The sequence below is a fragment of the Engraulis encrasicolus genome, chromosome 14 (assembly GCF_034702125.1).
Source record: "Engraulis encrasicolus isolate BLACKSEA-1 chromosome 14, IST_EnEncr_1.0, whole genome shotgun sequence".
Classification (NCBI taxonomy): domain Eukaryota; kingdom Metazoa; phylum Chordata; class Actinopteri; order Clupeiformes; family Engraulidae; genus Engraulis; species Engraulis encrasicolus.
The window spans coordinates 27,148,769-27,170,368 of NC_085870.1; the positions used below are offsets into that span (position 1 = coordinate 27,148,769).

At 42.4% G+C, this 21,600-nt stretch overlaps 1 protein-coding gene across 2 annotated transcripts in view; it reads left to right on the plus strand.

The window, feature by feature from the left end:
- The window catches only part of erbb3a (erb-b2 receptor tyrosine kinase 3a), a 43,973-nt gene extending 35,577 nt beyond the window's left edge, over positions 1 to 8,396 (plus strand). For both annotated transcript variants that reach the window (XM_063215289.1, XM_063215290.1), the window contains 11 exons: positions 83 to 202; positions 492 to 590; positions 991 to 1,176; positions 1,723 to 1,878; positions 2,204 to 2,279; positions 2,574 to 2,720; positions 2,867 to 2,964; positions 3,423 to 3,605; positions 4,297 to 4,362; positions 4,912 to 5,194; positions 6,455 to 8,396. In XM_063215289.1, the coding sequence (XP_063071359.1) occupies positions 83 to 202; positions 492 to 590; positions 991 to 1,176; positions 1,723 to 1,878; positions 2,204 to 2,279; positions 2,574 to 2,720; positions 2,867 to 2,964; positions 3,423 to 3,605; positions 4,297 to 4,362; positions 4,912 to 5,194; positions 6,455 to 7,467 (2,427 nt within the window). In that variant the 3' untranslated portion in view covers positions 7,468 to 8,396. The remainder of the gene's footprint in view (positions 1 to 82; positions 203 to 491; positions 591 to 990; positions 1,177 to 1,722; positions 1,879 to 2,203; positions 2,280 to 2,573; positions 2,721 to 2,866; positions 2,965 to 3,422; positions 3,606 to 4,296; positions 4,363 to 4,911; positions 5,195 to 6,454) is intronic.
- Positions 8,397 to 21,600: the final 13,204 nt, after the last annotated feature.

The window sequence follows — 21,600 nt, forward strand, 5'->3', positions numbered from 1 at the left end:
CAGCATTTCTTCAAGGTTAAATAAAATGTAACTTTCCTACTTGACGGTGTTTCTGGTGGTTCCCTATAACCCTTCTCTGCAGAGTTTTGACCCTCTGGAGCCGGGGGAGAAGGGGGCCAAGGTGCTCGCTCGTGTGCTGAAGACCTCGGAGCTACGCAAGATCACACTGCTGGGCACGGGCGTGTTTGGCTCTGTGCATAAGGTGAAAAGCAAGATCCTAAAGAATATTTGATAACCTGGACACGGCTGTTAGATCTACATTCCAATTTGCATTTGCAAGAACTTCTTAACTGAGAGAAAGTGCTGTACTAAAAACATACACTAAAACATACAAGCAATACATGCAACACATGCAATTGAACTAGAGATAGGAAGTACAGAGTTCTGTGCTGGTTTGTGGTTCTGTGTGGGGGTGATACTTGAATGAGAAAACTGCTTAATGTTGCTTTAAGTTGAACCCTTTCCTGTCCTTGTCCTCTGTCCTCCTGCAGGGTATCTGGATCCCAGAGGGGGACACGGTGAAGCTGCCGGTGGCCATCAAGACCATTAACGACCGCACCGGCAGACAGAGCTTCCACGAGGTCACCGATGTACGTCTGGACACATTGAATCTCTCAGTAGAAAACACATTATTAATAATCCTTATCAGCTGAAGAGAGAGATTTGCTCTCAACACTGGTTGCTGAAATGACACCTGAAACGTTTTATCCAACACCATACACAATGATGGCTTCATCACGCATAGTCAGATTAATACATAAACTCGTGCCAACAAAATTGAATTAGGCCTACTCATGCCCACATTTATACTTAGCTGGTTCTAATGAATATAAACACTATTTGAGAAGTGGTATTAGAAACTTGCATTGCTCTTGATCTGACTAGTAGAAATGCTGAAGGTGTTGCGTCACTAGGAGGGCACGGCCTGGCTAATAATGGTTTGCATCTGTTTTATTAAACTAAAAGAGCCCTTTCGCCCTGCTCCCACAGCACATGTTGGCGATGGGCAGTCTGGAGCACCCGTGTATCGTGCGGCTCTTGGGCATCTGCCCGGGTGCCAGTCTGCAGCTGGTCACCCAGCTCAGCCCCCACGGCTCCCTATTGGAGCACATCAGACACCAGCAGGAGAACCTCAACCCACAGAGGCTGCTCAACTGGTGTGTGCAGATCGCCAAGGTAAACATATCTGACTCAATTTCATCTTCAGTTCAACTTTATTCAGTCTGGAGTTGAACGAACTGAACGTCTCTTCATTTACATACACTTTGAGTTATTGCTCTAGTCTGGACAATGTTGAGGTTTAGAAGCCATGTCCAGTCCACCTTACCTCGACTGGGATCGATTGTACACGCCGGTGTGTGTGTGTGTGTGTGTGTGTGTGTGTGTGTGTGTGTGTGTGTGTGTGTGTGTGTGTGTGTGTGTGTGTGTGTGTGTGTGTGTGTGTGTGTGTGTGTGTGTGTGTGTGTGTGCGTGCGCGCGCGCGTGAGTAAGTGATAGAGAGTGATTTGTGTTTTTTCCAAGATCATCTTTTCCAATAAAAATGGAAGGGTGAAAGAGATCGTTCCTGATTTGCTGTAGACGTTTCTCCTCAGCATTTCATTTCTGTCTTGTTTGTGTTGACGTATTGTTTGTTGGGGTTGCTCTTTGTGTTGACGTATTGTTTGTTGGGGTTGCTGTTTGTGTTGACGTCGTGTTCATTGTGGTTGTTGTGGTTTGTTCCAGGGTATGTATTACCTGGAGGAGCAACGGATGGTGCACCGGAACTTGGCTGCTCGGAATGTTCTTCTGAAGAGCGACAACCAGGTCCAGATCGCAGACTATGGCATCGCAGACCTCCTCTTCCCTGACGATAAGAAGTACTTCTACAACGACACCAAGGTACACTCCACTAGCAATGTTTTACTTCAGATGCCACTTTACTGTAGATGCCAAATAGTAGTCATACAAACAGCAGGCCCTGGGGGGCGCTGTGGCGCAGCGTGCTAAGCCCCCCACATTTGGGTTGGCATGTCCAAGGGTTGCACCCAGGGTTCGAATCCAGCCTGAGTCATTTGCCATCCCTACCCCGCCTCTCTCTCCTATTGGAAGGAAGGAGTATATCATTCACTTTATGATATCTGTTTCAATGAATGAACGGAGATGCCAATGTAGCCCTTTGAAAATTCGAGTAAAATATTTTAAAGATAATTTTCTGTGTTTTCAGACTCCTATTAAATGGATGGCCTTGGAGAGTATTTTATTCCGTCGCTATACCCATCAAAGTGATGTCTGGAGCTATGGTAAGTAGCCTACCTGTGTGTGCGTGTGCGTGTGCGTGTGTGTGAGAGAGAGAGAGAGAAAGAGAGAGAGAGCAAGCAAGAGATAGAGCGAGAGAGAGAGTTTATAAAAGGTTTTCTGTTCGTTTATGCTCTTGATTATGTAAGGTGTGCCATTCCAAGATGGCACCCTACCCTACTATGGCAACTTGGTGTTTCTCATTGAACTAATATGCTCCCTCCATCACTGCATGCATAATACAGCTCCATAAATATTCTTGCTTGAGTAAAGAATTATGCAATGTGTCTGACTGACAGGTGTGACCGTGTGGGAGATGATGTCATACGGGGCGGAGCCGTACTCCTCCGTGCGGCCACAGCAGGTGCAGGACATCCTGGAGAAGGGCGAACGGCTGCCCCAGCCTCAAATCTGCACCATAGATGTCTACATGGTCATGGTCAAATGTAAGTTTACACTGCATTCATATTTGTCTCTCTTTGATGAATGGGACCTACAGTATATGCTGTAGGCCTATGTTGTCAATCTGTAGGCTATGAAAATGCATGTCTGTGACAGCCTTTAAAAAAAAAACTCTTTTCTGTTGCGACAGGTTGGATGATTGATGAAAATGTGCGACCCACTTTCAAAGAACTGGCCAATGACTTTACACGAATGGCACGAGATCCTGCTCGCTACCTGGTTATAAAGGTAGGACAGGTCGCAGTCCTGAACTGCTTGACAGCCCAGACCTATCTACACGACAGCCTAATACGAACAGTCAGTCTCAGTAACCTCAACCATATAAGCCGGGTTTACACTGCGCAACTTGTTGCCCGATTTTGCCACGATTTGTCACTCGCATGACTTTTTGGGACATCAGTGCAACGGCAACAGACTTAACAATTCAGACCCAATAGAATGAATAGAATGCCTCTTACATTAGTACATATTATGTTTTAAATAAGAATTATACTAGAAAAGTGAGTCGTACAAAGTGAATTATATACATATATGATTATGAGATTCAAAGCATCTCACTTATCAGCATGACTATATAGGTGATGTATGCATAACATTAAATAAAAATGAATACCTCTTTGGCCAACAAGAAAGACTTATGACTCACCCAGCGCTGTGATATATGCACTTATCTTCCTGGCCTGCAGGGGGACCACACTCTGCTGGACGCCGATGACATTGAGATCTGCCAGGTAGGGACGGAGATGGACGTGCTGAAGGTTGGACTGGACGACCCAGAGGAGGAGATCTCAGATGACGAGATGCTACGGCCCCCCATGTACCAGTCAGCATCCAGGAGCCTGTCCCGCTCACGCACCGAGAGCCTCAGGGTGAGCATTTCGGACAAAACCCCTTTTTATAGGTGAAAGGGGACTTTAACCCGTGAAGACACGCCGTTATAAAGTTGCTGTTACCAGAATGGCAATGACCAAGTCATAGTGCATTACTAAAGGCCCTGTGTTATAATAGTAGTGTAGTAGTATGGTTGTTAACTTTTCAATGACTGTTAGAGCGTGCCACAGGAGGTACGGCGTGCATTAATGATGTTTTAATGATGTCCTTTCATTGGTGCTTTTAGGACTCAGAAGATTGCTCCTTTCTGGATACAACATATCGGCCTCAAGCATTCAAATAATAATAATAATAATAATACATTAGTTTTATATAGCGCTTTTCATGGCACTCAAAGACGCTTTACATAACATATAACATAAAATAAAAACTAAAACTGGGAGATCTCCGAGGCATTATTATCCCAACTTGGGGAACGACTTAAACATTTTCATCTTTACCTTTGAAGAAACTCTTTGAAGGTTTAAAGCGTTTCAACTGTAAACATACCACAACACCTAACGTACCAGTACTCAACATTATGGATAACAGCTGTGTACTGTATTTAGAGTTTATGACATCGGAGTTACAGTGATATGCAATACATTGCTGTAGATGTTCTGTTCATCTCTCTCTCTCTCTCTCTCTCTCTCTCTCTCTCTCTCTCTCTCTCTCTCCCTCTCACTTCAGGTTGGACCAAGCCCCCCTGGTTACCTGCCCATGACCCCCCATGGGGGAGCAGACAGCCATAGCCAAGTACGTGCCAGTTCATGTTTAGTTACATACTTACTTACTTACTTAATCCTCTTCGTCCCTGATGGGACATAAGGCTTCAACGATCTGCCTCCACCTGGACCTGTCTTGAGCAGCATGCTGTGCCTCACCCCAGGTGACTGGCTGGTGTACAGAATAGATCCTCATTGTAAAAGCAGACACTAGAAATATGTAATTAACTACTGTTGTTAATACATACAACAGTAGTTAATTACGTATTTCTAGTGTCTGCTTTTACAATGAGGATCTATTCTGTACACCAGCCAGCCAGCATCGCCATGTCTTGTGGTGTGGGAATCATGGAAGCATTAACTGATGCATTCAAGAATCTTGAATGGATGTTTTTTGTTTACCTTCTGTGAAGGAGTGCACATTAGAACAAAAATAACAATTAACATTGAGACATCCATGTCAGCCTCAAATTTAAATATCATTGTATGATTTGCTTCAAAAGCTTCATAGTAATCATTCAGTTGCCAAATGTAGAATACTGTAGCCATTTCTAATTTTGTCCCTCTCGGCACGCGGTAGGCGGGGTGGTCGTCCCGCGCGCGTCTCAACTCGGCGCGCACCATGTCCGAGAGCTCGGAGGGCCGCGGCACCATGGTGGACGGGGACCTGGCGGAGGACACAGCCTTCGTAGGCAGCCTGCGGAGGACGCGTAGGCGCGAAGACAGCGCCTACATGTCCCAGAGAGACAGCCTGTACGGGCTGCAGGACCCGCTGGCGCCCGACACGCCCTCCCCCAAGACGGACGGCGAGGACGACCAGAACGGATACGTGCTACCGGGCCTCATGGACAGCCCTGAGAGAGGTGACTTTCATTTAGCCAAGTCAAGTCAAGTCGGCTTTATTGTCAATTTCTTTACATGCAGTGGTCATACATAGAATTTGAAATTATGTTTCTTACTTTCTCATGCAGACATAGACATAGACTTTAGGTGTCGACATAGACAATTTGACATAGACAAGTAAGCATACATTACACCTAGAGTACCTCTACAAAAAGAGGTAGTGTTGTGCATTTCCAGTTATGTCCTATTTTGACGATTCTGACATAGTGATAGTAACATTGTGAAATAATAATAAATATTAAGTAAGTAATTAATTTGTGATGTGCAATATCTACAAATAGTTTGTAGCTGGTTTTCCAGTACAGTCATTCAAGTATCAGGCATGAAGCAGCAGTAACGTGTGTGTGTGCGCCTTTGTTTTGAGTTAGTTCAGGGTGTGCGTGTGTGTGTGTGTGTGTGTGTGTGTGTGTGTGTGTGTGTGTGTGTGTGTGTGTGTGTGTGTGTGTGTGTGTGTGTGTGTGTGTGTGTGTGCTCTTTTAAGTCAGTGTAGTGTGTGTGTGTGTGTGTGTGTGTGTGTGTGTGTGTGTGTGTGTGTGTGTGTGTGTGTGTGTGTGTGTGTGTGTGTGTGTGTGTGTGTGTGTGTGTGTGTGTGTGTGTGTGTGCTCTTTTAAGTCAGTGCAGTGTGTGTGTGTGTGTGTGTGTGTGCGTGTGTGTGTGTTTTGAATTAGTGCAAGTAAAATGTGCAATCACGATACAGTGTTGGGGGTGGGATTTATCAGTGTGTGTGTGTGTGTGTGTGCGTTTGTTTTGTGTTTGTTTAGCCAGATTCGTACTAAAATAAATATATTATAGTTTTTATTTATACATTATGCTATGATACTGTGATGGCAATAGAGGGTAAGAGGGTAAGAGGTTGAAGACTATCATGTATTCTTCTTCATGGATGTCAAATTGTTGATCCTTGATCATGAAACAAATCAATTACTACGTGTTTTGTGCAGTATTATTTCTTCTTTTTAAAAACAAAACAAAAAAGATTTTTTTTGGCCCTGCCGTGGCCTAACAGTAGGGCACTGAGTTACACTCAGTCCGGGTCATCTGCCTATCCTTCCCCATCTCTCTCTCCCCACTTGTTTCCTGTGTCCCTTCCACTATCCTGTCGGAATAAAGGCAGAAAAGCGCTAAAAATGATAAAAAAAATATATATAAAAAATGTTTTTCTTTGTAAATGTAAAAAAGTACTAAAGATTTATCACACTCTTCTTCACTCTTTCCCTCAGACCCGCTGCTGTGCTCCAGGGAGGACTACGAATACATGAACAAGCAGAGCTTCTCTGGCCGCTCTCCTCAGAAGCGTCGCGGCCGCATCCCGTCCGACAGCAGCTACTCCTCTCCGAGCTCCCGCCACCACCAGCAGCCCCAGCCCCACCCCTACCACAGCTCCACCAAGCGCTCCTCCATCGGAGACTCCGAGAGCAGCGGCGCCGTGTCCCAGTTCTCTACCGACGAGCAGAGCCGCAGTGAGGACGAGGACACGACCCCTCGAGACACCGCCCCCTTCCCCGAGCGCTACTACAGCCGCGACGGGGAGTACGTGGAGCCCGGGGAAGAACAGCGCCACCCGGTGGAGTACGAGCTCATGGACGTGCGCAACACCGGCAGGAGGAAGAAGCAGGCCAGCGTCAGCCCCGTTAAGCCCTTCAAGTTCACCTTCCCAGACGTGGGAGGAGGAGGAGGCCCTGGGATGGAGCTCACACCAATATCGGCCGCCACCCCGAGCCCTGACACGGAGGAGGATGATGGAGAGGAAGGGGGAAGAGGGGAAGACTACCTGTACATGAACAGGCAGCAGCCCCGGCTGAAGCAGAGGATCACGGGAGGAGGACAACGAGGAGGAGGAGGACAACGAGGAGGAGGAGGAGGAGGAGCAGGGCTAGCTCCGGCGCGAGGGTCCAGAGGAGGGCTACAAAAAGGGGACTCGTGCGAGTACGAGGAGATGGAGTGTCAGGGCGTCGGCGGTACCGCAGCTGGAGATGTGGAGTACCAGAACATCCAGAGTGAGGAGGAGCTGGAGGAGGAGGAGAGGGAGAGGGAGGTGAAGGGGGAGGTGGAGGGAGGAGTGACGCCTAGGGCAGGGGAAGGACCAGAGGCTCGGCCCCTTGCAGAGGTCAGCCCGTACGTGACGGTGCGGGCGGGAGTCGCGGCGGAGGAGCAGACGGGAGATCAGTCCTTTGACAACCCAGACTACTGGCACAGCAGACTCTTCAACAAAGCCAACGCTGTACCCTCATAGGACAACGCTTTGCCCGCCCCTCATAGTCCAACGCTGTGCCCTCATAGGCCAACGCAGTGCCCTCATAGGTTGCTTTTACTGCTGTTTTTGTTCCGCTACAAACCCTGAACTGACAGGCCTACATACAGTATAACTTTTTAAAATATTTTTTTGGGGCATTTTAGCCTTAATTCAGACAGGACAGTAGAAGATGGAGACAGGAAATCAGTGGGAGACAGAGACGGGGTAGGATTGGGATGTGACTCGAACCTGTGTCCCCATGGGCATGCAAGCGCAGATGGGGGGGGCTTAGGGTGCTGCGCCACAGCACCCCCCGCAGTAAAAATCTTGCCATTGCTGTGGGATCATTTTGTGTTCAAACGTCGAACATTTTTGGAACGGAACAAATGGGCAAACAAGCGCACTGTAAACTAACCGCTCTTGAGGCCGATTGAAATGGAGCTGAGATCACCCCATCCAACCAATCTGGAATTGATTGTTTTGAACCAGAACAGAGGATGATTGTTGTTTTCACATATACCAACCAAACTGTTCCTGTGTGACAGACAATACATGTTTCAAAGACTTTGATTCAAGACACTGTAAAGTTTTACACTGTAAATGAACCATTCTAGAGTTCAATTGAATAGCAGCTGAGATCACCCCATCCAATCAATCTGGAATGTTTTGTTTTGAACCAGAACAGAGAAATATAGTTGCTTTCACATATAGTATGTGCTCAACCCAACTGTTCCTGTGAGGCAAACGATCCATGTTCTGTTTCGATGAGAAGTCACACATGACACAGATGGAAGCAAGAGCAAGACAGCATGGAGTGTACTTTGACCTTAACTGACTCAGTCATGAAATGTGAAACGTCTTTGTGTATGTGTGTGTGTATGTGTGTGTGTGTGTGTGTGTGTGTGTGTGTGTGTGTGTGTGTGTGTGTGTGTGTGTGTGTGTGTGTGTGTGTGTGTGTGTGTGTGTGTGTGTGTGTGTGTGTGTGTGTGTGTGTGTGTGAACGTACTGAAAGGGAAAGCGATGAACAAAAACAGTTCTTCCAGCAAAAGTTTACAAACATGTACAAGCATTTTCAACTCTGTATAAACCATGATTCTTTTGTAAAGCACAGTGATTCATCACACACAATACAGTAAAATCGACCTTCTTCAGAATCTTGTGAAGAAAAGGGTACAGACAGAGACATGAACAAAGGACATTACACCAGGGTTAAAAAGTATTCTTTAGTCTGAATAAAGTGCCATAATCTTTTGAGAAGAGTTTTAAATATCTTTTGATATACAATCTCTATTTTATTTTACTATGTATTATGCAGACAAATGTAGCTTCCAGACACCACTGTTGACCACTGTAGCACAATCAATCAAATCAATCAATCAGTCAATCTATCTGTCTTTTCCCTCAGGTTCGTCATACTTCACTCAGTTTACAAACTCGACTATCAAACTGTGGTACACATTGCAACGTATAAATCAGCTCATAGCAACTGTGGTGGTTGCATTCTCCAATGTCAAGGGAAGGCGGCACAAGTAGGTTTAATCAGTTATTCGGACACGTTAACTCAAAGTAAGCAAGTAAACCTGATAACAGAAGAGCTCTGATTCATTGTTTTTCAAGAATGGATGAAGCTCAAGTACTTTTCTGTTAGGACTCAGGAGGTGTGACTGACTCTTATTTGAGTTAGTCAGTAGGCCACATTTTTGGAGTAGCCTAGGCCTACCTAATTCCTTAGTCAAAAAAATATTGACAGATGAAGAAAAAGATATAATTTTTTATGTATACCAATAATGATTCAGGGTTTCTGTTACTTTGTATGTACGTACCTATCCATGATGTGCTTTTTTTACATGTTGAGTGTTCCTAGTTGTTCAGATGTCTTCTAGCATGTAGTGGCCAGCTAACAAGCTAACAACTTTCCCCTTTCATGACAGATGGTGTATTTTTCAATATTGGATCTGTATCACTTATTGGTGAATCTTGGTGTGTTTTTTTTAAATAAAAGAATAAACAAATATGTTGGGCTTCTTCCACTCGGTTTTAGAACAAGGAGAGAGAACATGGTGTGTCAGAGTCATTGGCCTGTATTAATGATACATTGACAACAATACACTGTATTAATGTATTAATGTGATTTTAAGAGAGGCACAGAACACACATACCACATACCAGAGTACTGTCACTTTTTCTAGTTTTCTATCACTGACTGTGAACTCATTCAGTAGTGTGTTCTCATAAGGCCAGCTCTCCTAAATGAGTTAAGTTATCATCGGAGGTGGGTTGAGTAACTACTGCAAGTGAGACATCAGAACAGCAACATTTGTCTGGTTTATCAGAAATGTGGACCCAAATGTGGGATATATCCATGTCAATTCAACCCATCGCAAAGCAGAAGACCACCAAGCTAGTCTGGTTTTACCATACTCTCATATGTAGGTTCATAAGTGTAAATTGACTGGAACTTAAAGTGATACTGTCCCATTTTTGGAAATAAGTTTATTTTACACCTCTCCTTGAGTTAAATACACCTCTCCTTGAGTTTTACCTTTCTCCTGTACTTTCAACCGTAACTGGTCAACGTCAAACTGGTAGCTTGGAGGTAAAATTTGCACTGCCATACTCAGAGAACGGCAGAAAGTACAGGAGAAAGGTCAAACTCAATCATTTAACTCAAGGAGAGGTGTAAAATAAGCTTATGTCCAAACATGGGACAGTATCACTTTAAGATTGCAAGGACAGGCAAGTCATCAATGTGTTTTTTCCACCTTTTATATCCCACATGACAGGAGTGATGGAGTTATCATGTTTATTATTTCTCATCTACTGTACTGTACATTACCATCTGGTGGAGAACTGCAGCCATAACACATACCGGTAAATAGATTATAATGTGTATGGAGTATCCATGCAGGAGACCGATTAACCTCATGCACTGGACAACAGAGGAACAAAATCAAGAGAAACTCTTCTGACACCGAACCCTTTCTCCAGCTTCTGTCCTCCAGCATATGTGACATACACGTGACATAAAAGAAATACACTAAAAGAAATAAACAGATTATTTTCCATTGTCACCACCAGAAACAACTGCTGCAATATTCTTCAAATGTTATATCCGGGGCTATAAATTAACCTTTTTTCCTAGAGGCAAATTTGGCTGGTAGATGTTAATCGTATAGCCAAATACACACTCACTATCATTCAAAGAGGTTAGTAAGTTTTATGTTCTACCAGCCAAATTGAATGTTCACCAGCACTTGGTCGCATAGTTGGTGTTAATTTAGAGCCGTGTGAAACTGAGGTGTTCCCGCACAGTCCGCCATTTGGAGCTCGAACCAGCCACTTACCAGTCAACGCTCCAGTTTGGGAATGGGAGGAACAGCATAATACTGTTCAGCTAAAGGACCAGTCCAATAGCTCTCTACGATACTGTATCAGGCTTTGGGAGAGAGGTTCACTAATGTTCCGCGCCACACTCTGCTAGTTGGCCTCCATTACACATGGTCATATCCAAGTGTCTGTAACTACACTACTGATGTTTCCACTACGATGACTTTTGTTGTTTTATATAGCCTATTGTGGCTCTAAATTTGTTACTGTGATCCCTATTGGACTTTTTGGTCTAGCCTATAGCATGACCAAAGTTGTTTGAATCTAATCTGTTACTTCAACTTACCTCAGAATGACGTCTGGTCCATCCTCATCATGAAATGACCTCAAACAACCTCGCCAGCCATGATTCACCATCTCACTTAGAGACCGTCTCGGAGTTCCCATGGGCCGAAGCAGAAGTTGGTATCACCTGAGGTGGCAAAGTCTATCAATGTTTTTTGTAATCCTCCATGCCTCAGGGACATTATTTGGTGTGATAGCCCTCTGGAAGTGGTAGCTTTCTTATATTTCTACTCACTTTTATAATGACACCCAGTGCATTTCGCAATACATGCCTATATATGGATGTAGGCGTATGCAAGTGTCTGTGATGATGGGATATATTTTTATTGATGTTACATCACATGTAGACCCCTTTAGGGATTTTAAAAATATAAAGTTTTGATGGATAATGTACAATGTATTTTCCTATGAATTATATAGGTCAAAATATATCCGTCATACACTTTTTCAGCAATATAATGCAAGGTTAGATTGATGCAGAAGCCTGTAGGAGGGTGGGTCAAATCCTAATACGTTATATCATATCTGTAGTGTGGGCTTTCAGAAAATATATGGGTTTGCTAGTTTAATATAAATTATACACCTATTTAGGCCAAAAACCCATAACTGTCTAATGGATTTCAATGGAAATCAATGCATTTCAATAACATGCCAAACACATTACATAACTAAGGTATAGAGGAATGTAGGAAGTTGGGAGATGTCTCAATGCACATTATATCACATCTAGAGCACATCTCTTGCAGCCTTCAAGAAACAACTGAAGACCTTCCTCTTTCGAGAGAATCTACAAGACTAATGCTTGAACTGGCCTTGCCCCAGGGCAGACTCCTGACATGATGTTTAGTTTAGTTAGTTTGTGTGTGTGTACTCGTTATTTACTCTTTAATTAAAAAAAACAAAAAAAACAAAAAAACAAAAACTAACCCCTCTGCAACTGCACTTATTGTTCTGTATATCTCCTGTGCACATTGTATTTGCTTGTGATGTTGGCTTGAATATGTCCTCTTTTGAAAGTCGCTTTGGTTATAAAGCGTCTGCCAAATGCAATATAATGTAATAATGTAATGTAATGTAGTGTGTCGACCTAAGAAAATATATGGATTGGATAGCTTACTACAAATAACACAGTTATTTTAGACCCACACCTCATGGCCGCCCATTAAAAATCAATGCATTTCAAAGTGCAAAGTACTTTGTTAGAAGACCCCAGGGGGATAGGTTGGATCCCAACTTTTGCTATATCATATCTGGAGAGTGTGTGCTTTCAGAATACATGGGTTTGATTGCCTAATATAAGGTATGCTGCTATTTTAGGCCTAGAACTCATAATTGTTCAATGGATGTGAATGAAAACCAATGAATGTCAATGTAATACAATGTACAGTGGTGCCCATATGTTTACATACCCCAGCAGAATATAAGCGTTCTTGGCGATTTCTCACAAAATATGAAGCATTACACAAAAACTTTTTTTTCACTCATTGCTAGTGACTGGCTTAAGACATTTATTAGCAATCCTCTGTGCTTACTCTTTCAAAAGCATGCTCACAACCCAAACTACCCAAATGACCCTGTTCAAAAGTTTACATACCCTAGTTTCTGATGCTGAATATGGCCCTGTTTAATATCAGGGACCACTCTAAATTGTTTGTGGTATTTGTGGATAAGGCTCTTAACTTTCTCAGATGACAAAACAGCACATTCTTCCTGGCAGAATGGTTGTTTCCAATATTATCTTTGGGTGTCTTGCTGGGACCTCACATTTGAGGTTTCCCCTGAGTGGCTCAATGATGTTGAGCTCAGGAGAGTGAGATGGTCACTCAAAAACATCATTTTATTCTTCCTGAAGCTAATGATGGGTTGATTTGGCTTTCTGTGTAGAAATATTGTCATGTTGGCACTATTGGACTTTCAATTCAGAGGTGCAATATGAGGGGTTTGGTTGCAATCAAGCCATTGGGCAAGTAGATCAAATACAGTTTCATCCATCATTGCAAGGGAAATTGTTCAGGAGGCATAGGACAACCAAAAAATAACTTCAGGTGAAATATAGGACAACATGAAAAAATGTTTTAAACTGTACAGTAAAGAGGCACTTGAGGAAAGATTGGCTGTTGGGGTTTGCCAGGAGAAAGCCATTACTACAAAAATGTAAACATGTTATTTCGCATATGAGGCACCAAATAGCATAGTGAGAAGCATCAGAATGCCTGTGACAAAGTCATTTGGAAAATTAGATAAATATGGAACTTTTTTCAGCCACTATTAACAGTGCCATTTGGAGAACAGTCAACGGAGCCTATGATGAAAGTTACACCATCCCCTCTGTGAAACATGGTCATGGACCACTGATGTCATGGGGACATTTGAGTTACAAACGCACTATACTTTTGGTCCATACTCACAGAATGATGAATACATTGCCCTGTGAGAAATACTGAAGGAAACTCGTCACTCATCAGCCTTGAAACTGCACATGGTCCATTGTTTGGACATGCCAACATGACAATAGTTCGACACAGAAAGCCAAATCAACCCGTCATTAGCTTCAGAAAGAATGAAATTAAGTTTTTGAGCGACCATCTCACTCTCCTGCTCTAAACATCATTGAGCCACTCAGGGGAAACCTCAAATGTGAGGTTCCAGCAAGACACCCAAAGATAGTATAGGAAACAACCATTCTGCCAGGACGAATGTGCTGTTTTGTCATCTGAGAAAGTTAAGAGCCTTATCCACAACTACCACAAACAATTTAGAGCGTCCCTGATGTTAAACAGGGCCATATTCAGCATCAGAAACTAGGGTATGTAAACTTTTGAACAGGGTCATTTGGGTAGTTTGGATTGTGAACATGCTTTTGAAAGAGTAAACAAAGAAGATTGTTAATAAATGTCTTAAGCCAGTCACTAGCAATGAGTGAAAAAAAAGGTTTTGTGTAATTCTTCACATTTTGTGAGAAATCGCCAAGAAAGCGTATATTCTGCTGGGGTATGTAAACATATGAGCACCACTGTATATTACAGAGCTGTGTTGTAGAGGAATGTAGGAAATTGGGAGTTGTCCCAATGCATATTATATCACATCTAGAGTATGTAGACCTTTAGAAAGTATATATCGTAGATAAGTGATTCTCAAACTTTAGGCCTGGACCCACTGGTTGGCCCTTGCTGTATTCCAAGTGGGACTTTAAATCATTTTCTAAAAATGAAAGTCACATTTGTTTGTAGTGTACGTTTTGTTTTATTTATTCAGTCAGTGATGAGCCCTGGAGAAGTATGAACATTTCAAGGGGACCCCGAGTTAGAATAGGTTGGGTACCCCTGCATTAGAAAGTTTGATGCACATTACAGAATTATTTTAGACCTAAACATCATAGCCGTCCGTTGAAAATCAAAGCATTTCAAGGTAATGCAAAGTGCATTACAGAACTAAGGTATAGATCAATGTAAGTTGACAGATATCTCAATGAGCATTATCTAGACCAGGGGTCCCCAAACTTTTTTCTCTGGGGGCCACATTATCATTCCTGACTGTGATCAGGGGCCGGCATCAATCATGGGGGCTGTACTGTATACTAGGCCACTGCCTGTTATAGCCATAATTTCTAGCACAAAATAGTTAATCATTACAAGTGATTTGCAAAAGAAGTGAGTGCTTCACAATTTTTCCAATTTGAAATACCACAGGCAGGGCTGGCCCAAGCCTTTATGGGGCCCTAAGCAAAATATCATCCGGGGGCCCCTATAGCCTACCACCACCTACTCAGCATCAGATGCTTCATAATCCTATAACCAAAAATATGGCTCATTGGCAGTAAGTGGCAGATGAGAAAGCAATGAATGCCTAGAGGAAATGGTAGACAGTTCATGGCTTCCTTGATCTTTGCTGCTCAGAGGGGGCCCTGGTGGCTTTGGGGCCCTAGTGGGGGTTAATGAAAATTAAACTGTAGGAAGGCCTGTTGATAAACAAAATAAAATATTTGAAAAATATATTTTATCATTATTTTTTTCTGTGAGGATTGCTTCTTTGGGCCAGTTCAAATAGTGAGGTGCAGAGAGGTGGAGGGCCGGTCAAAGAGGCATAGCGGGCCGCATCCGCCCCCCCGGGCCTTAGTTTGGGGACCCCTGATCTAGACCTTTGGATAACAAATGGGCTTGATATGTGTAGTACAGTTATTTTAGACTCAAAACTCATCTAGCCATCCATTGAAAATCAAATCAAACTAGGCTATATTACAGAATGAAGGTAGGTCTAAAGTGTAGCGGAGAAAACTGGAAGATTCAATTGCAATTGCACTCACTTCAGTTTCAAGAACAGTGCATGGAGATCCTGCATAACAGTATTTTCTTTTTGTCTGGAACTAAACTTGACCATTACTTTTTCTGAAAATGTGTCTTTTTTAAACATACCGTACAATCTGACTAGCTGGGTATGTTGGGTGTGTTGACTGCTCTAGTGTCAAAGACACATAAGACTAGGTACATCATGATACAGACAGAAATGGAATCAGGTGAGTCCTGTTTTATTTAATATGTGTTGTGACTGAGATGTTGGAGAATGAGAAAGGACACATGAACAATAACTATACTACAGACTTGTGAGAACACCAACCAGCGGGAATATAGCTCCACAAACATGCTGGAGGGAAGAAGGAATCTCACAGGGATTTGATAGAAAAGATATTCAAGGGAAACTAGTATATGTGCCTTGCATTGATTGTTGCCTCCGAGTCTAATAGTAGAGTGACGCACACGAAGTGAATTGAAATCATTGACTGCATGTGTAGAGCAGGTGGGGTCCTGATCTCTATTTTGGAAAGTAATCTCCTTTTCAGTGCTATTTCACAAAGGATGGCCAATCATGCACATTGATACTGTTCAAAGGGTGGCATGTCTGGGTAACACACAGCATAACCTGACACTAAATCCAGCAAAGCTGGAAAAAAGAACCTCCATGTCGTCTTCCTGGATCTTGCTGATGTCTTTGGCGCCATACCCCAGCTTCTACCCCCAATTAAGAAAGTCCCCATTTGAACAGGAACTGGAAAGAGGACTTTTAGCTTACATCAAGATGTAGCTTGAAGTTTCAAGATGTCCATTACCAATCTCACAACTTGCAGTGCACCAAGGCATGGCTACAGATGACACTGAAATCAGACGTAGGCCTTCTGTATTGTGAGATCAGTGGTGAGAGAAAAGGCATCACTTGTGGTTACTTAGTGCAAGTGGAGACCTGCGATGGGAATGAGGCAACATCAGCTCCCAAGAAGGCTGGAGATATTTGTGTATCCTTCAGTTTCCTCTTCATACAGCCATTTCCTTTGGAGATTGCCTCCACATGCCCTCAGACAACCAGCTTATTATTTAGTAGGCTACATTGTACCATGGAAAGGTACATCGCAGCCAGGAAATTGAAGTCTGCACTGAAGAGGTTAGATGCAGAAGGTTTGCGGCAACATACCTGTACATCACCAAAACGTCTGAGGGATGTGGGAAACAATGGTCTCACAGCCACGAAAAGCACAGGTATGATCACCCTGTCGCTTACCAGTCAGGGTTTACAGTATAAAGTTCGAAAACACCCTCATAAGCCAGAGGAACTTAGTGTCGTGTGTTCTAAATTCAACTCACCACTCAGAAATGTAAACTGTTCATGAAACTTACCCCCATCATTCTCCAATTTGTTGCCCCTGCAACCAGCAATCACCAATGATGCTGATCGGATGGGGAAAAAGCCACAGGACCCAACAAATGGCAAACAGCTCCTAAATTCAACTTCATCATTTGTCATTCACAATGTTTTCTATACAGCTAGCAAAAACACTGAATCTCTTCCTGACTGGGTTTTTGGAAGACTATATAATAGCCCAACCTGGCTGATTATGATAATAGTGATGGAGATTTTGAAAATTGTAATTCACCAACAGTATACTGTAGTTTCTTAAAACAACATACCGGTAGGTGCAATTGCCATGAGTGAAGGATTCCGAATGCACTACCGTATTTGCATTCTTTCATTGAACAGTTAGTGTCATTAAATTCTCATTTCTGTGAGTGAGCTGACAATTGTAATATTCTTCTTTTGCAAATGCCATTTTGAGAGTTACGTATATCCGCTTGATCTCTTTCCTTGTCCTAATTAAGCGGGCTTGCAGAGCAAGGCCCTTGCAGAGCAAGGGGCCCGATTATAGTAATCTCTAAGTCCTGTTTCTTTATTTCTTGGTTCTCTTGTGCAGGGCAGTAAAAATAGAAAATGGATCTCCTCCTAGGGCTTTCGACATAGAGACACCGTTCAAACACTAAAACGACCGGCTCGGCTAGGAGATCATTTCTATCAATAGGCTTGTCCGTGTCTCTTGTCGTTTTCCCGTTTTTGGCGATTTTGTGCAAGCTTGGGTCCCCATTGAAAACAATGGTGGAACCTTCATGAACCAAGGTTCCGCCACTCTAGAGATTAGAGTGTAGGAGGCTTTTTCGGTCATAAAACATCAACACTTTCACCTAGAAGTTTAGTTAACGCGTTGTTGGCGAGCTCTATGGGATGTCTACAAATTGTCAAAGTTTCATCTCCCAACTCCCATGACTTTTTAAATGGCAGGTGTTTTAAAAACGACAGGTCTGGGTCTATGGAGGTTTCCAGTCTTCCCAAAAGTGCCTTTTTCAAGAGATCAGCGCATGTCCCACAAGAGGTCCATTTGTGCCTGAACCGTTTAACCTCTAAACTTCATTCAAAGACTGTTAGAGAGATCACATACATGACTCCGATCTGTGCGAAGGACATGTACCAACTCCTTTTACTTTTTTTTACAACGATCTTGTAAAGACAAAAAACTGGGTATCATTCTGTCCTCTACTTAGAGCACAATACTAACTGCCATACAGTCAATCAGAACAGGTGCTGCCAATACAGGGTTCCATTTCAACTGTCACTGTCTCTCAACATTCTATTCTTAACGAGCAGGTGCGAGCAACCATTCTAGAAGTCTATTGTTCAGCTCTTCAATGCAATGTGATATAGTCTTGCTGGGCTGTGCATGACAGCCAGCTGCTTGGCTCAATGGGATTGCTGCTGTATTAGAGATATGGAGGTTGAGGGTTTGAACCTCACACGAAGCCATGTTGATTTTCAAAATTATATCATATGCAGTGTTCCTTAGCCAACTTCAAATATCATGTATTGTATGTCATTTAATATCAATGGCAAAGGGGCTGGATTCCGATATGGAGGTTGTGAGTTCGAATCCCGCTCGAAGCCATGTTGATTTTCAAAATTATATCATATGCAGTGTTCCTTAGCCAACTTAAAATACCATGTATGTCATTTAGCATCAATGGCAAATGTGCTGAATTACAGATATGGAGGTTGGGGGTTCGAACCCCAGTCGAAGCCATGTTGATTTTCAAAGTTATATCATATGCAGTGTTCCTTAGCCAACTTCAAATATCATGTATTGTATGTCATTTAATATCAATGGCAAAGGGGCTGGATTACAGATATGGAGGTTGTGAGTTCGAATCCCGCTCGAAGCCATGTTGATTTTCAAAATTATATCATATGCAGTGTTCCTTAGCCAACTTAAAATACCATGTATGTCATTTAGTATATCCCCAAAACGCAGAGCTACAACACTTTCAAGATGGCTGAATCCAAGATGGCTGAATTGTTTGGCCCATAACTTCTGACTGGGTGGATGGATTTTTTCCAAGATCTCTTTTAGCTTTGTTTTCTCAATAGTACTTTGTTTCATCTCTGCCCCAAAAGGCAAGCCCGCTTCCAGCATTTTCTGTGAGAATGCAATCTAGTTAACGTTTGTTTTCAAACACTTGAGTGGCCACCTCCTGTAGACTCAAGTTGAGCCATTTTTGCAACGAAGACACTATGGTCTCTGTCAAGATCTAATATGCCTGTTAAGCCATTGAAACTTTCTGAAAATAACATCCACATGCCCATCAACTAATCATCCACAGGGTGTAAGAAACTTTTACGATAACTGCAAGTAGGCTATATGTTAAAAGGACACTATGCAACATTTTTTCACTTCATGGGTGACCCAATACTTCCAGTGCTTATGGGTTTGAGGTTCAACAAAACAAAATTGCCATAAGAAAATCTCATGTCATGTACCGAAGAAAGCGTGATCAAGTTTGTATAGCACTCTGGCCCATTTTAGGACATCTTAGCATGCATCTCCAGCACATGTCTACCATCACTTTAATTTATTAGAAATATAGGCTATGTCCTGGCCCACTGACTGAAAAAAAGATTATTTAACATTATGTATATAGGCTTTCTAAAGATCCACTGGATGTGATATTATTTGGGTTGTGACATCTCCCTTAGTTAGTCTCTACCTTAGTTCTGCAATGTACTTGCAGAACTTGCATTTGCAATGCATTTCAATGGTCAGCATCTAAAGTACCTGAATTATGTGCGTTAAGCAATCTAATCCATGTACAAACCCCAACTCTGGTGAAGTTGGGACGTTTGGTAAACTGAGAATAAAATCAAAATGCTATCATTTTCAAAATATTCATAACATTCCTTAGATGGAGAATATTGAAAAGACAACATATCAAGTATTAAAACCGAGAAAAAAATATTATTTTAGGGGACATATGTACTCATCCCAATTTGATAACTGCAACACGTCTCAAATAAGTTGGGACGGGGATCAGTGAAATGTTATAAACATCCAAATAAGATAAAACAACAAGGAAGAACATTTCAAAATGAATTGTACTGATGAACAATTTGAATGTCCAGGTATAAGACAATCACAGAGAGGCTGAGTCACTCAGAATTAAAGATGCAGAGGGAACAATTACCATAGTTATTACATAAAGTTTTGAATTCCCTTGATTTACCGTGATTGAGTGTATATAAGACATATTTTTGTCGCTTCGGGGCTATTTTTGATTTTTTTTTTAAGGTTTTGCACAACGTCTACTTAGATGCTTCCTGTGTCTGCATACTTTGACCCATCATGAAGTGGCTGGTACCATTTGAAAGTGAGAGACTCTGTAGAATCTTCAGGAAGTGACAGGAAGATTTTGTGATGTACTGCCAAGGAATTACAGGGGTTAGAACATCTTTTTTCTGAAATGCGTTCATGAAGACCCCCTAGAAATTATTACATTTTAGCAGGATAGCTGATACATTTGGCCTTGGAAACATATTTAAGACTTAATCACAGGTGTACTGATGCTGTTTGTCAAAGGAGAACTTGCTACATCTATATATGACCTTTACCAAGACAATTATGTGTGGATATACACATGCGTTTTACCAAGTGTCTTTTTGTATTTTTTTTAGTTAGTCAAAATGCACCCCCCATATAAGGTCTTACTGTACAAGAAGAGTTTGAGCTAGAAGTCTCATGATGGTCTCAAATGAAAGCGTACCCCTTGAGGTGTTCTACAGTCATCTGACTTAGTTGGATATGCCTTTTGGGTAGTATTACATAGATGTTGCTGTACAGTACTGTACGGTACTGTACACTATGTACAGTAAAAACATTGTAAGAAAGGGGCATTCTTGAGCAGATTTGAGATTCCTCTGTCCCTGGGTGTAATACAGAAGAGCTATATGACTCATTTGGACTCTGGACTATCACTCAGTCTTTGAATGGAGTTTCTAGCTCTTGCTTTGAGGGAGCTGCAGTCATTCAAAGCAAATGAGCCAATACGAAGCTGTGTAAAACAGGACCTGCCTACTTCTCTTCTAAGGCTAGTCTTTCAGGGTAAGAATGTCATAGAGCCACCCCAGTGCTGCCTATGTAATCAGCAGAGTCTGGGGATCATGTGGAATACCATTGATCATGTGAAAAATATGGAAGTGTGGGCAAAAACAGCACAATTCCTGAGGGGAAAAAACATGATCATTTTTTTCACAATAAAGTGGTTTAGTTTGAGTGGAGTTGTACAACTTGTGGTTGAAATAAAGTAAGAAAAGACTACACTCTCATAAACCTTGGATTGTAACAGACATTTTGAGACCATGCTGATAAGGATATGTTCATGTTTGGATGTCCACTCATCCTAGGAAGGTAGGGAGACATCAGGCGAGGGGTGCTTGAGGGGGTCAAATTTGAAAGGTGACATTGTGTAATAAATTGATAATAATGCACATACAATATGTTCAAACCTCTGTAAAGAAGTGCTAAATGTATTCCTGAGGGTCTAAGCTTTCCAATGATATATAATGTTCCTGGGTTTATTACACCACCTGGATTACAAACAATTGCGGAATGAAGATCAAGTTCAAGTTAAAAGTCATTGAACCCGGTACAGACCACTCCGACTCTTAAGAGGTTAAAATCACTGTATAGGTTCATGACATCATGAAATATGTTGGCTGTAGTCTCACTCTAGCACTCCGAGAATAAAAGCTAGCGGAACCTTGACCATAAGGACGCTTAATGTGTGCAAATGATAGAGGGGTTTAACATTCCCCTATCCA